General features: G+C 46.5%; 7 protein-coding genes across 7 annotated transcripts; 3 read left to right on the top strand and 4 right to left on the bottom strand.

The window, feature by feature from the left end:
* Nucleotides 1–17: 17 nt before the first annotated feature.
* Nucleotides 18–725, top strand: MYCFIDRAFT_206770 (uncharacterized protein; the record flags this gene model as incomplete). The annotated part of the gene is made up of 5 exons (XM_007925427.1): nucleotides 18–56; nucleotides 82–139; nucleotides 168–290; nucleotides 319–351; nucleotides 381–725. The coding sequence occupies 5 exons, from the start codon at nucleotides 18–20 to the stop codon at nucleotides 404–406; spliced, it is 279 nt and encodes a 92-aa protein (XP_007923618.1). The 3' UTR covers nucleotides 407–725.
* Nucleotides 344–2,042, bottom strand: MYCFIDRAFT_59463 (uncharacterized protein). The gene is made up of 3 exons (XM_007924445.1): nucleotides 1,487–2,042; nucleotides 1,052–1,428; nucleotides 344–996 (listed from the first exon to the last, which is right to left on the bottom strand). Exons 1-3 carry the CDS (start codon nucleotides 1,644–1,646, stop codon nucleotides 610–612), a joined length of 924 nt encoding a protein of 307 aa, XP_007922636.1. The 5' UTR covers nucleotides 1,647–2,042; the 3' UTR covers nucleotides 344–609.
* A 427-nt stretch (nucleotides 2,043–2,469) lies between these two features.
* MYCFIDRAFT_151318 (uncharacterized protein) lies at nucleotides 2,470–3,595 on the bottom strand (the record flags this gene model as incomplete). Its single annotated transcript, XM_007925426.1, has 1 exon — nucleotides 2,470–3,595. The coding sequence occupies one exon, from the start codon at nucleotides 3,593–3,595 to the stop codon at nucleotides 2,594–2,596; it is 1,002 nt and encodes a 333-aa protein (XP_007923617.1). The 3' UTR covers nucleotides 2,470–2,593.
* A 975-nt stretch (nucleotides 3,596–4,570) lies between these two features.
* MYCFIDRAFT_23413 (uncharacterized protein) lies at nucleotides 4,571–5,044 on the bottom strand (the record flags this gene model as incomplete). The annotated part of the gene is made up of 1 exon (XM_007924135.1): nucleotides 4,571–5,044. A coding segment is annotated over one exon (474 nt), but the record flags the coding sequence as incomplete, so codon positions are not given.
* Nucleotides 5,045–6,162: 1,118 nt separating this feature from the next.
* MYCFIDRAFT_161895 (uncharacterized protein) lies at nucleotides 6,163–7,396 on the top strand (the record flags this gene model as incomplete). The annotated part of the gene is made up of 3 exons (XM_007925425.1): nucleotides 6,163–6,651; nucleotides 6,699–6,803; nucleotides 6,854–7,396. Coding segments are annotated over exons 1-3 (813 nt in total), but the record flags the coding sequence as incomplete, so codon positions are not given.
* A 129-nt stretch (nucleotides 7,397–7,525) lies between these two features.
* MYCFIDRAFT_202458 (uncharacterized protein) lies at nucleotides 7,526–8,279 on the top strand. Its single transcript, XM_007925424.1, has one exon. It carries the CDS (start codon nucleotides 7,625–7,627, stop codon nucleotides 8,096–8,098), a length of 474 nt encoding a protein of 157 aa, XP_007923615.1. The 5' UTR covers nucleotides 7,526–7,624; the 3' UTR covers nucleotides 8,099–8,279.
* On the bottom strand, nucleotides 7,526–9,324 carry MYCFIDRAFT_206767 (uncharacterized protein; the record flags this gene model as incomplete). The annotated part of the gene is made up of 6 exons (XM_007925423.1): nucleotides 7,526–8,138; nucleotides 8,179–8,200; nucleotides 8,226–8,577; nucleotides 8,610–8,982; nucleotides 9,018–9,228; nucleotides 9,259–9,324. The coding sequence occupies 6 exons, from the start codon at nucleotides 9,322–9,324 to the stop codon at nucleotides 8,095–8,097; spliced, it is 1,068 nt and encodes a 355-aa protein (XP_007923614.1). The 3' UTR covers nucleotides 7,526–8,094.
* Between the last annotated feature and the right edge of the window lie 5,660 nt (nucleotides 9,325–14,984).

The following is a 14,984-nucleotide window of genomic DNA, read 5'->3' as shown; positions in this document are numbered from 1 at the left end:
AGAACGAAGGCGGGACGATGTTGCGAGCAGATACACCGGCGCAACGGATGGAAACCGTGCTGAGACTTCACGGGATTGAAGCTGAGCCCGGCTTGTATATACAAGGACGACATGAATCTTTTCTTTCTCCATTGCGGCAGTTACGAGAAAAAATCGGGGCTTTGAAGATCGTGATTTGGACGAGCTGATGAGAGCGCCAGATATTCGCAAAGTTACCACGACGGCCGAAGCTCTCCTTCCAGCACACAGCTCCTTCGAGGGAGCGAGAAATGCACCACTTGGGACGGAGCGTGAAACGCATGCTAAATCTTCCGACAGCCCTTGGCTTGCGCATGATGCATGCCTCTGCAAGTCACATATCGGCACTGAGCTAGCCTGAGGCCTCGTTGCAACATTCATTCATTAGACAACTATGCCGTGGGGTACGAGCCTTAGGGAATTCCATGGCAGATCATTTGTTACACTGGCCGAAATAGCGCTCTCCCGTGGGAGCTGACCTGTCTGCCTGGTACGGCCTAGACCCAAACACCACGCTAAAGACAAGCACAATTTATGCCACCTATACACCGAAGAAATCAGATTCCACTGCTCCGCTACCATCGAATATCATTACAAGTCCTTCTTGGCCGTCTTTGCACCTCGCTTCCTTGGCAAACCTAGCTTCTTCCTATCCTTGCGATCACCCTCCGCAAGCCATTTGCTTGCCTTGACCAGCTGGATGATGTTCACCCACTGCTTGAACAGCATCACTGGAGCGCTCGCAATGGTCAAAATCCAGGGTACTGTCGAGTCCATCTTGTTCGCACGAGCCATCTCCATGGCGGCGGCGCTGAATGGACTAGGGAAAAGTAGAGATGGCGTTGGCTGGAGTGGTACTGTCGGCGTCGTCTCCGTCGGCCACTTAAGCGCCGGAGTGATGATGGGTGAGCTGAAGCAAAGCAAGTACAGCGCAATGAAGAAAAGCTCATTCAAAGCACAGGTGAGGAAGAGAACGGCCTGGACCAAGTTAGCGTTTCATTCTTCAGCAAATGCAGCCGAAGCGACATCTCACCTTGTTGGTATAGTAGAGATTCATGATGTAGCTCCTCTTCGCATCCACATTTTTATGGCTCTGTGTTTGGCCGCCCATGACCAACGTCGCATACATGTGCATGTAGTGGCTAGCGAGATCTAAGGAGATCAACCCTTGAAAGATCATGCTGTAAGCCGGCTTTGCAGTAGCTAAGAATACCAGCAAGCAGGTAGTTGTGCATCGATCCGTGACCATGTCAAGTACCGCGCCAAATCTTGTGCTCTGTTCATACTTGCGCGCAGCAATGCCGTCGGCTGCATCGAGCAGGCAGGAGATCGAGTATAAAAAGCTGCATCGTCTCGGGTGCAACGGCATGAAGTATAGGGACGCGAGGCAGAGCACAATTCGCCCATAACCTGTTTGATTGTAAGCTCACATCGAGGTTGCGCATAGAGGTATCAGGAGTGTGCTTACCAATCAAGTTGGGTACGAACACGAATATATTCTCGTCGGTCTGTTCGTCCTCCTCATCTTGTACACGACCTCGAGGTGCCCCGTTCACAGGCTTCCCATTCGCGTGACCATTACCATTCGCCTGAGCAAGCTCTTTCTCGTCCACCACGTCTTGGACCATGATGATAATCGGGGCCAGAGCTTACGAGTATCCTGTTCAGCTGCAACCCGTGCTTGTGGATGGCTAGAGTGGTAAACGATATGTGATTGTCCGCTTGTGGTTTCGCGAAGAACTTGGTGAGTGTATGTCGATAGACTGATCTTCTTGTCGGACGATGGCTCGTAGCTTCTCCAGTTCACGTGCTATTTTGTACAACAAGGTGTAAGATACGTGATCCAGATGAAGTTCCGGAGTTTATCAGCTCCTTATCGCAAAGACGTATCGCTTGCTCGGCCACTGGCGGATGGAGGATTAAAGGCGCCAAAGCTGGTCGCAAACTCGGTGTGATGCTTTTGATGGAAGGTCAAGAAATGGTCGATCGTAAAAGAGTGTTGCTGACAAGTCGTGTGTTGACTTGGGATCTTTCGAAAGGTAGGATCTGCGTCTAAGGGACTTCCACGTTCCGCGACCTCCGCTCGCAGAATCGCGCTAGTACTGCACGCTCTACTGCACCACGCCTCTGCAAACTACAAGAGTTGCCGATGTACGCGACTCGGTGACTTTGGGCTTCCAACGTGGACAGAGTGCTGCAAAAGAGTTCAAGAGCCGCGTCTGATACGAGATGCGCGTCATCGCAAAGCTAGAGCATGGATAGGAAACTAGCATGGCACTCTTAATGCATGACCTGACGGCATCCTTGACGCCCTCGCGCAATAAAAGAGGTCTAGAAGATGAGAATGTTCTGACAAGAGGCCAATTCTCGAGCACGAGTGAGACTGACTGCCAGCGTATGGCCACTCGGTGCCATTCAAGATTGATTCAAAAATCGACCACATGGAATGATAGAAATATCTTCTTTTATAAAATCAATGCTGCTGCTGTGGCCGTACGGCCGGGTATCATGAATATTCATGCGCTGAATCTGGAAAGGGAGTTCCCATGCGCCCTTCTTGTGCTCCGGTAGAACGCTACAACCGCATTCTAGCATCTCTGGCAGCTTGCTCTCTTGCACCTGCCGCGCGATCCAAGAAAGCCTCCTTGGCCAGGAATCGCGCGTCGCTTTTCTCATACTTCTCCAGTTCTTCCTGATATCCGCTTTGTGCAACATATGCTTTCCAGTCATGTTGACTCATCTGCACAGTACTCATTTTGCCGCTTGCCTTTGCCTCTGCTCTCTTCTGTGCCATTAGAACATCCAGTCTAGTCGGCGCGCGAGGCCGTAACTTCTCTGGTGGAACGCCCTTGACAAGACCTGAAGGATTTGGCTCAAACATCGACGGCCTTTTGAGGGGCCTTTGCAGGCCGTTTAAGTCAACCCCGTGAGCTTGGTGATCTGGATCTGCCTCTGGATGATCGGCCAAGTATTTCCTGGCCTCCTTTGAGCTTCGGGAGACCTGCTCTTCGATCTCTCTCAATTCTCCTGCAAACTTGACCTTTCGTTTGATGGTGATTACGTCGTTCGCGTTCGTGGAATGCGCATTCTCCTTTTCATGTTCCGCATCCACCTCCATATGCTCTGCATCGTCTTGGGGAGGAGCAACAACGGTTCGATTGACAGGAATGCTGCTGAGGTCTGCCCATATTTTGTCCACATCGATGGTAACGGCGCCTTCCCTGGCCCCTCTTTTGCGGTTCCGGCGTTCTTCTTTTTCGACAAGTCTTTGCGCTCTTGTTCTTATGAATCCTCCCTCGCCTCCGCTCTCCTCGTCATCTGCAGCATTTTTTCTTCGCTTCTTTGATTTGCGCTCCTTTATCGTTGCCTCGTCGCCGGAGTCTAAGTCATCTTGTGCTGTCTGAGATTTGCGTTTCGCAGCTCGTTTGGTTGGCTTGACTTCTGCGTCTGGCTCGTCCTCTGATGAGGATGAATTGTCGCTGCCCTTAGCGGCTTCATCTTCTGGATTGAAGTCTTCATCGGCATTCTCGTCGTAGTCTTCCCCCGACTCCTCTTTGCCTGCGTCAAACTCCTCCATAGCGTCGTCCATCGTTGTGTTCCGTTGACATTGCAAGTTGGACCACGAGAGCTACGTCGCGCGTGGAAGCCGGAGAATCGATGCGCAGCCGGCTGACTAAAAATATGGTCCGTGCTCTGACAAACATTCAATGAATGACATGCTTAGGGCAAAGGTCTGAGGCGACTGGATTGCAGCGATAAGAGGTAATTGCTACATGATCGCATTTCTCAATGCCGTGGCTATATTCTCAATTGTTTTGGGGCACCATCCGTGACTTGACGCCGGCCGTGCTCTCAACGTTGCTTGGACAAGCTCACTACTGTGCCTACCCTGATGTCACTGCCATTTTGCTCGCCGTTCTGAGTTGTTGATTTTCTCGCATATTGCACGAGTCTTCGACGAACGCTTCCTCCAAGCTTGCAATGCTGATCGCCTTGAAATTAACTGTAGAAGCACGATCAAAGTTCAAAGCCAGACCACTTCTGCCACTATGGCGAAAATAAACTGTTTCGATCGCTGATCTCGGTCGACGTGAGTAGCTGGACGTTCCCGCCCTGACGTGCCTCCTCTAGTTTCAATCCCTTTCGTGGTGTTTCAGGTGATGTCCATCTTCTCAACGGGTGCGAGCCTACTTGAAGCACGACTGATTTGGGAAATACAGCTTAAGATCGCGCTTCGGTTCAGTCCGATTCTCATGGTGAGTGGGTTCTGTTCTCGATTGGAAAGCTTAGAAGGACATGCTTCCATTCCAATCTCAGACGTGCCAGAGAAGACGCTCGCTGCTTGTGAACGCGGAGCTGCCTCACACTTTCTTTAATCTGCTATCCACCATTCCCGTCACCTCAAGTCAGGCTCCAGCATCCACGAGGCGAGCGTGATGTTGTTCGGCTGGGTACGGAGGGCTTTCTTGGCAGACGCTGCTGGCATCCGCATTTTGGGCTTCCTTTCGGATGGCGGCATGAACGTTCGTGGCTGGTAAGTGTCGTCTCGAGCGAAAAGTTGAACGGCGCGAAGGTGCGTATCTTTACCGTTCTGGTGATTCTCGAGTATCCTTACTTGGACCAAAAACGCTCGCAGCACGGGGCGCTTTGACCAATCGATGTCTCGAGACCCGTCGTCATCATCATCGTCCTCTTGAATGGGGCCAACGTTGCTGAAGTCGACATCAATCCAACCAGTTGGCTGCTCGAAGCTCATCTCGGCGAATTCTTGTATATCGTGCACGCCCATGCCCGCCAAGAACTGGATCTTGGTGGGTGTGTATGATTCGTCACTGATGAAGTCGAGATAGATTCTCATATGTACTATTGAAACCAATTTGAAGAAATGGATGCTCAGGAGATGTGGCTGAGGGCCATCGGATTGCCAGAATGTGGTTGTGTCAGGCGATCGAAGTGCCGCGACGCCGTTTCCTGGCTTTGCAGTGCTTACGGTCCAAGAGGCGAGTGATGAGATTTCCTTCAGCCCCGGCGGCGGGAAAATTTCATCCTCAGGCTCGAGATCTGGAGGCTTGAGATTCAGCACTGACATTGCTGGAAGGCTGGGTAGCACCTTCATTTACCTTGCGCATCGTCATCCTCGTCTTCGACGTCTTCAACGGATTCTCCACTCTCGCCAGCCTCCTCTTCGGGAAGACCATCGCTCGCAACAACCTCTCGAGCAGTCGTGTTCTCGCTCGAGTTACGCGACTGCGCTGAGCGTCTTGTAGCGGCCGGCATATTTGACCATATTGCGAAGTCTCAGAGGATGCAAGATGATCTGCGCCCTGCTGCGCTGATATCAACTGTCGCCTCGCACATGTTCTGCGCAATGTTTTGGTGGCAATGGCAATGTCAGTCTGTCGGAGTCGGAGTCGGAGTCGGCGTCGGCAAGCGCCATGTGGCGGGAGTCCGTGCGTTTCTGGCCCGTGCACTGCATTCAAGTTCAATTCAAACTTTGAAGTTCCTCGACTTGACTCGTTCTGCGTCTCATCGACCTGCACGATTCGCGTCGCTATCCTGATCTGCAGCGGCCTAATGGGTGTGTGCAACTATCGACATGGTTTGCCGCGCGTGACACCGAGGCTTGGTCTCCCCGCCTGCCAGTGCACGCCTCCAGAGTCAGGACATCGTCTTTAGGAAATCGTGGCCTCTCAAGCATGATATGCCTTGCGGTACGGACCATTTGAGCACTCGGATCGCACTCGCTGGTAGACAGCATGGCTAACAATCATTGGCTTTCTGGAAGGATCACCTATCTCTGAGCGGGCTCTCACCGCCCTCATTGCACATGCTACACCTTTTGGTCCTAACAAATGTGGAGCGTGGCCAACCTCCAGGAGTCATTCGGCCGATATTACAGTGGGCGCCACGATCATTATGCTGCACCTCGTGGCATTCTCCCCGGAGTCCCGCACTGGAGCACAAACAAGTGGCGCACTCCTATGTGGTGTATGTATAATTCCTAGCATATCGTCTTCCTTCTCATTCGACTTTGCCCCCTAAACAACCACAACTGACTCAGCAATCAATACTCCCGACAACGTTCTCGTCAGCACTCTGCTGAGCCGTTCCCCATTCTCCTAAGACGACACGCGAAAGCTCTAGGGATGCTTGCTTGGACCGCCTATAGGTCAGGCAACGCACCGCCAGGAAAGCGCTCTATATCCGGGATTACGGCTGGGCCGTGCGATAGGCTTCGATTGTACAGACGGACACAAGTGTCTATGCCGGCAAGTATGCTATAGTCGCCGGAAAGACGAAGATCTGGCCCACTGGGTACTTCTCAAACTTGCATTGCGATGCTTTTTGATCAACTTCGGAGGACGATTCTCTCAGGCATCTTGCGATCTCAATTGTGTTATTGCGAATTCCGCGGCTCTTTGTGGCCATCAAGCAGCACATTGAGAATGTGTTGCTGAGAAGACCCTAATGGCACTTTTCGTTCCATCCGCCGAGAGCAAGCGTGCCAGCGTATTTGGCGTCGCATCCATCTTCCTGCTCAGTGTCTGGGTCACTCTCTCGTTACGACTTTGGGTTCGCATTGCGTTGATCAGGTCGTTCGGATGGGACGATGCTTTCCTATTGTTTGCGGCGGTAAGTTTCTGTTTGCAGATCTTGATGTATCGCTCACGCTTCAATAGCTCATCTTCACGGGCTACTGCACAGTGGTCTTTATGATTGAAACCGTTGGAGGAGCCCAGCGTATAAATGAACTCGATCTTGACGAGCTCAGCAGGCTTGTAGGGGTATGCGAACTTGCGAAGCTTGATATTTGGACGACGCTAAATGTTATTAGATGGTCGTCGCGAGTTTTGATTTATACATCTCAGCGATGATATTCTTCAAGATATCGTTGGGCATCTTCTACCTACGAATTGTGATCAGAAGCTGGCAACGATACGCCGTCTATACAGCGGTCATCTTAAACACAGTATACGGAACCTTCATGTTTTTTATCGCTCTTTTCAACTGCGGCGATCCATCTCGGTATCTCGAAAACGAGATTGCTCAGGTCTGCTTAGGCAAGGATTCAATCTATAGCATCCAGCTCGCTGGGTGCATTATCAACGCGATTACGGACTGGACCTTCGCGATTCTCCCAATATTTGTCCTTACAAAAGCCACCATGCCATTGCCTGCTAAGATCAGCGCGGGATTTGTCTTACTTCTCGGTTGTTGCGGAAGCATAGTATCGCTGGTCCGAATACAATACATCGAGGGCCTCGCGCCGGGACCGAACTTCTTCAATACAGCCCTTGGTCTATGCATTTGGTCAATCACCGAATGTGGTCTCGGTATTTCTGCAGCATCTGTGGCTACCTTACGGCCTCTTTTCCGAGGACTTCTTGAGCGAACTCGATTAACCGTCTCAAACAGGAGTGCAAGTCGTCCGAAGAGGTCTCCAGAGACTTCTAACAACACCAGAATGTCTCAGCATATCAGCGAAGGACCCCCTCTGATGATGGAGCTTCCCGATCTAGAATCGCAGAGCCAAAGGAGCGCTCGAAGCGCACGTAGCCACTTCAGTGCATGGAGCATCGCGCCGGTCATCAAGAATTCGAGGGTCATGAGCAAGCTGGGTGTCCACCGCGAGACTGTCGAGGAGCGAGCGCACCTCTCTCCCTCCCCACCACCGCGAGCTTCAGTGCCTCTACCACCGAAGATTCCTCCTCCTGTTCCTCCGAAGTCACCTAAGCCAAGTGTCCGCGAGATTGTGCGACAAAAGAGTCAAAAGGCAAAGACAAAGATGAGCCGAAGCAATAGGCCGCGAAAGGAACCGCAGATTGTTCGACAAGAGAGCGTTCGGGACAAGGGTATTTCTCGTCCATTGCCCCACATTGTGAGCCAAGTTTCATCGGGCATTCCTCCAAAGAATAGGCCATCGTCCAATACAGATGTCAATTTACCTTTGATGTCAGTGGACTCGAGAAGACGGCGGTCGCCTGATTGGACAGGGACAGGAAGCAAGACGAGATCACACAGGCAGCCAGGTGGCATGAGGACATTCTACGATGATACGCCTTCTCCACGACCTTTCTAAGTGTAAGGAGTATAATGGGATCTTGATACAACGCAGACGGCTTCATGATTTTATGCATATGCGCTACCTAAAACGAACACGCATGGCAGAGGTGTTTTTACGCTTGCATTTTGTTGACCGTTACCACATTGGCATGGACAAAAAGTGTACTATAGAATAATAAATGCAGCAATGATGAAAGTCGATGGTTTCGATACGTCACCCAATTAAAGGCAAGGATCGGACTTTCATGTGATAGCTGAAGGCCGAGCATCCGAGTCACTATGGCACGCGGCATCGCACGGAGCTCGACGGGCTTCGATAGCCATGTGAGATGCATATAACCTGGCAGGCCCAACACAAAGTTGTGATCGCTGCTATACTGGTACCACAGGCCATAGCTAGTGCATATTGTCTGCCGTGACGTGGGTTGATCCACAGCTAATAAGGTTCCGCTCCCATGAAAGCCAGGGGCAACCCGTCGCTTGTATTCAGATTGACTTTGGAAATAGGGACAGCAGACTCTTCCTACAGAATACCTTGAATATGTTGCCACCCGGAGAAGTAATTGCCCAAAGAAGCATTTTTGTTGGTGAGACCTGGCTTGATTTCGTTGGGGCGATACGTAGCCACTGGCATGCTGTGCATCCTGGGCGGGGAAAGAACGGTTTTGATAGAGATTTCACGTATATCGTAACAGGAGTGATGAGCGAGGTTTTCTTGCTTATTCCCGTTCAATAGAATTCCAGAGGGGTTTGACCGAAGAGCTTCCGGTTCGGACACAACCACAGGCGCCTGGTTCTGATTTCCTGTACGGAGAAGCCATCCCATGATACCAGACTCGCCAGGGGCTCGTTGTAAAACTCCGCATATAAATGCTTCTTTCGAAACATGTATCGTCGTACCTCAGTTTCGGAAGCACAAGCCAGACCCGACTGACAATAGTCGATCAACCTTGAGATCGGTCCGGACTCGAGCTCGAAGTAGTAATTATGAAGGCCGGCTGGGCATCGATTCGGACCTGTCCTCCGAACAAAGACCACCTGCAGCTTGCTGGTATGTATGCCATGGTCCTGGGTCTTGCCTGGTCTACATGGAGGTCTGCGGGTGGGCGATGGGCGCGTAGAGCGGTTCGAAAAGATAAGCAGAGCCTGGGGACTGTCAATTTAGACGAGGTACACCTTGCTCGCGGTGAACGGGTGGGAAAGGCGTCGCTTGAAAGCGACTGTGCTCAAAGGGCAAGGCATAGATCCCCTGTAATAACTCGTTGCTAAGCGGCGTTCGTCGGTTAAACAGGGATCAACCCCTATAGTGTCTATATAGTTAGCTTTCGGAAGGTAGACTGTAGGTGAATAAACAGGCCTTAATTGGCCTCGTTTATAGGTGCGTTAAGCCTCTTTAAGCGCTTAGCCCTTGTTGCCGCTATCGGCCTATATATACGACTTAATTGCCTTCGTATTTCTAAACTCAATCCTGCTAAGAAGCATATAACAATATAGCGAGCTTCTAGGCCTTTATAGAAGAGGGTTATAACGACGATAGTAATAATAATTAGCTAGATATATTTACTAGATTAATAGACGAGGATAAGTTAAATACTAATTAGCTAACTAAAGGAAGGGAGCCGGTATTTAAGAAGGTAGGAGAGCCTATACTAAGCGGCGTAGAGAGTAAGCCTACGGAAGTCGTAGAAGGAGATAAAGAGATCGAAGATATAGAGGTAGATAGTAGGGTAGGCGGACTATATTATCCGAAGGATAGAGAGATAATAGAAGGTCGCTACGAGCTACTAACTAGTATCCCTTACCGGCGGTAGGTTAATTTGCCTACAGACCTAAGTAGTAACCTATCGTTACTAGACAACGTCTAGTATCGCTTCTTCTTACTCTTCTAGACCGATAAGATTATAGACCGACTTATTAACTATACTAACGAGTATACTATTAATAAGCCGGACTTTAAGAAGGGTAATAAGATCGTCGTTTCTAGCTATCTATAGAAGCCGGTAGATAAGCTAATAATGCGGATCTTCGTAGGTATTATTATTTATATATCCGTAATCTAAATAGCCGACAAGTCCGATTATTAGCGCGACGATAGATACTAGCTATTATATCCTATTATCGGTTATATAAGTAAATAGCGGTTTAAATAGATTAAGGCTGCTTTATAGTACTAGAGTAACGCGCTCTTGTTAAGTAGAAGAGGCCTACCTAGCTAGACGTAGATCCTACCTCTTACTAATATTTTATATAGCAAATTCCGCGAGGTAGTCGTACCTAGTACTAATGTATCTATTAACGAGAGTATAATCCGTTTTACTAGTAAATCTAGGTATGTAATTATAATGCAAGGGAAGCTAACACTAATCGGATACTATATCCTATACCTAAAATAGTAGCGAACAATTAGAGACGAAGGGAAGACAGTTAAGAAGGAAGGGAGGACGAATAGAAAGCACTATATACTAAGGCAGAGGAGGTGCTAAAGGCGGAAGATAGAAGAACCCCTAAGAGGGCATATAGGATAATAATCTTAGAACTCCTTAGAGAACTGAAAGCAATCTATAACTAGGCAAGCTACGTAATTACAAAGGTAGCTAATACAGTCGTAGCAAAGATTACGAAGAAACAATAAGAGACAAGCCTAAACTACCGCACCTAGGCAGCAGTAGCTAGTTAGGAGGCGCTAAAACCCCCGAGGACAGTAGTTAGAGTCTATATTACGGACCTATAGGAGTAAAAGGAAATCTAAGGACTTATAGGGAAAGAGATTATAGAAAGAATTGCAGTTAAAGAGGTAATTAGGGCTAGGAACGAAGGGAAAGGGGTAATTAAGCTATTTATAGTATAAGAGCAGGACAAAAAGAAGCTAGAAACATAAAAAGAATAGACAACTAAGATAGGGAAAACAGCAAAGGTCTCCTAACAGCAATTTATAATTATAGCCTATAGTATAATAAGAAGCTTTAAGGAAGAACAGGATATTAGGAGCCTATAGAGACAAAACTAAGCTATATGCCTAGGCCTAAAGATCACAAAAGTAGCATAGATTAAAAGGAAAATCGAAGAGACTAAGAAGTAGTCTTCCCTAATTATCTAGGTAGGGAGTGCAGAGTAAGCCAATATAGTGCTAGACTAGGGGTTATTCTAGGACTTTAAAAGATTAGAAACAGAGATATATAGAAGCAACTATAGAATAATGCAGTGCTTCAAATGTTAACACTATAGACACTTAGTAGCTAAGTGTATAAAGACAACTAACACCTGCTCCTATTATATAGGGGATTACTAGGTTAAAGAATGTAAAGCATATAAGGGAGAAGTAAGATATACATACTATACTAAAAGACACCCCTCTTAGGCGAAGGAATGCCTAGTAAGAATATAAGCAGCTAGGAAGGTAAAGGAAGCTAGAATCAATATACTAAAAAGATATACAACAAGCTAGGGCAGCTAGGTATAGAAGCAACCTAGCTAAGTACTATAAAAGAGGTCTAGACAAGATAATAGGTTCACATTCAGGGCCTTACTAGTACAAAAGAGTTACTAACAACTAGGGAGACTAAGATACCTTAACATTATAGGAAAGGAAGCAGGGCAGACAAAGCTTAGTTAAATATTAGTCTAAAGTAAGGGAAGACTAAAGGAAAGCTTATAGGGAAATAATATAGATGAAACCTAATAAACATTATAACATTACTAAACATTATATAGTACAATGTCAACAAGAGTAAAGATAAGGTACAGAGGAGCTTCCTTTAAGTACTAAACTTAAAAGAATATTATATTATTGCAATCTAAGAGCCCTAGCTTAACCTATATATAAAGAGACTAGCAATAGTTAAAGACCTAAGATACTACCTAATTATCTACAACTAGGGAGCCCTAAGGACATATATCTATATTAGTAAGGAGATAGATATAGGAACCTAGTAGGCTATACTATAGGAGGATAGGGACCTAACATTAGTTTAAGTAGAGACATCCTAAGGTATACTCTAAGTCTACTATATATACAACCTACTACTAGACTTAAGAAGCAGTACCTAACTAAAAACCCTAGAAAGACTACCTAGAGTTATCTAGGGGAACACCTACTAAGTCCTACTTAGGGATTTTAACCTCTATATTACGGTTACTCGCGACAGATCGTTAGGTAACTTCTTATTACGTACAAGCCGAGGCTTCTTTAGAGAGGCTAATATAAGCGGGAGGCAGAGATAGAATAATTGGTATAAAGGTAATTCCAATTAGTAAGTAGGTAACATAAGTTAAACGCCTCGAGCTATAAGGGCATTCCGGCGTTCCTAAATACAAAGGAGATATCTTGTCTGTAGTCGTAAGCGACGTAAGCGACGCTGTCGCTCTCGACCGCTCCTATCGCTCCTAGTAAGATAGAGCGATAGCTTAGCCTACTAGTCTTAGCGTCGCTCTAAGATTATATAAGGACTCTAACTAATCAGATCTGTAATACTATCCCCCTCCTTAAGCGGGATAGTCCCTTATTCCGGAACTTTCTAATTCCAACTTCTTTACTATACTAAAGTTATTAAAGGACTTGTCTTCTCGTTAGCGTAAGGAAAATATCGCAAATAATATCCTTACCGACTGCCTCGAAATGCCGATCCGCTGCTTTTATTACGAACAGGCCGATAAATCCTATAAAGTCGATCTCCGTTCCGGCCGCTACTCCGAGTGCGCCCTATACGGCTAGTCCTATAATATACAAGTTACTCGTATAGAGTATAAAAAAATCCGGAAGGCGCGCCTAAAGATAGCTAAAGATCTCGAAGCGGCCGAAGAGGAGGAAGACCTCCTTACGCGGAAGCTTTTCGAGTATCGCGCAAAGGTCCGTCGCTTACGTAAGTCGCTACGTATAAAGGAAGATCGGGAGGTATAAGCTCTTAAGGTAGAGGAAGCCTCTATTTAACAGGCGGAGGAGCTCGAAAGAGAGCTAGGCTCTTCGCCTATAGAGCCGATAATATTCTCGTTGCCTGCTAACGAGCCGTTTCCCCTAGATAGCCGATTATAGATGTCGCCTTATAACTAGAGTCGTCTAGATAGGACGTCCTAGCCTACCTCTAAAATTCCTAGTAGGAGTGCCGAGAGTCTAGTGTCCTAAAGGTATATATTTTTAATGTTTCTTGTCTATTTTATCTTCTAGCTAGTTAGTCTAGTAGTATGATTCTTAGCTACAAAAGATATAGTTGCTAGGTATGCTATTAGAGTCCCCGCTCCTCGAGCTATACTACCCTAGGTCGTTAAGAACTCTAAGGCGCTATAATCGATAGGGTCTAAGAGGTCGTAGGTTTAATTCCTATACTAGTTATTTCTTTTTTGTCCGGTTTTGATATTTTTTGATTATCTACTAACAGTTCTGTAGGTTTTCTTTTGGTTCCTAAGTGTTTTCTGAATGTAGGTATCCTTTCTATTTGATAAGGTATTTCTAACCTTACTAATCTAGGATCTTTTCGACTTCAAACTCATTTTCTTCCTTAGGTTAGAAGTAAAATGTTTCTTAATACGGTGTTTCGGCGTCTGTAGGTTCTAGTATAGAGATATAGAATACTAGGTGGATTTTCGCGTCGTCCGGTAATTTAAGTCGGTAATTAACTAGTCCTTTAGGCTTATTAATTAGAAATAGCCCGACTTTAACGTAGTCTAGTTTCTTAGTCGATCTCCGGGTTTTTAGATTCTTTGTTAGGAGGTAGACCTTATCCCCCTTTTTTAGCTAAGGTGCCATTTTTCGTTTAGCATTATATAGCCCCGTAATCTTTTCTTAAGACTCGGCAATTGCCCTTTGCAATTCCTTATATACCTGCTTCAAGTCCTCTAAAGCGACTATCGCTTTATCCGCGTATAGATACTATAAATACTGTTCCCCGAACAGCTGCGGATGTTTCCTAAAATTAGCGAAGAATAGTGTCTCTTTCGTAGTCTTAGATTGTTAGTTATTTAGTGCAAGTTATGCTATAGGCAATAGCGATACCCAATTGTTTTGTACGTAATTAACGTAGTGCCGTAAGTATACCTCTAAGGCCTAATTCTTAACTTCCGTTTGGCCGTCTGTCTATAGATAGTATGCCGTTAATAGCTTGTGCTTAATTCCAAGTGTCGCTATAAGCGTCTTCTAGTAGTTTAATATAAAGAGCTTGTCTCTATCCGTAATGTAGGTCTTTAGAAATCCGTAGTATCGTATAAGTCTATCTAGTACGAGGTATCCGAGTTGCTCTGCCGTACTTGCTTCGTTAGTAGGAATGAAGTGTGTATATTTCGTAAGCCTATCGACTATAATAAGTATTATATCGTAGCTATGTCCTATAACCGGATCCTTAGACTTCGGTAGTTTCGTAATAAAGTCTATTATAACTTCGTCCTATAGTCTATCTAGTAGCGTCCTAAATTGGATATATCTATATCTAGCGTATCTATTAGCCTTGTTACGCTAGCATTGTAGACATTTCTTAATATATTCTAGGACTCGTTGTCGCATATATAGGAATCCGAAGCTTCGCTTAACTAGTTCTATTGTTTTTGAAACTCTAGGGTGTCCATTTTCTAGTCCGTCGTAGTATTGTCGTATATACTCCGTAACTCGTTCCTTAGGTACTTAGTATTTCCTATATTCGATTAGGAACTGTTCTTCTGTATCCTAAAGAACTCGTATAATGTAGTTAAATTCTTTTATATTAGCACTAAGGCTTCCGTCTTAGTTTGCTTTTAATATCTGCTGCTATACTGGTTCGTAACCCTCTATATAGTCGCTACGGCGGCTTAGTACGTCGGCTCGTCCGTTCTCGCGTCCTAGGGTATAGCGGATTTCGAACTTGTACTGTCCTAGTAGCTCCGACTAGCGGGCCTATCTTCGGGTTAGTACTTTAGTCGTAGTAAAGTAAGTTAGATTC

Source organism: Pseudocercospora fijiensis (assembly GCF_000340215.1).
Source record: "Pseudocercospora fijiensis CIRAD86 unplaced genomic scaffold MYCFIscaffold_2, whole genome shotgun sequence".
Lineage (NCBI taxonomy): Eukaryota > Fungi > Ascomycota > Dothideomycetes > Mycosphaerellales > Mycosphaerellaceae > Pseudocercospora > Pseudocercospora fijiensis.
This window is presented reverse-complemented; position numbering and strand designations above follow the sequence as displayed.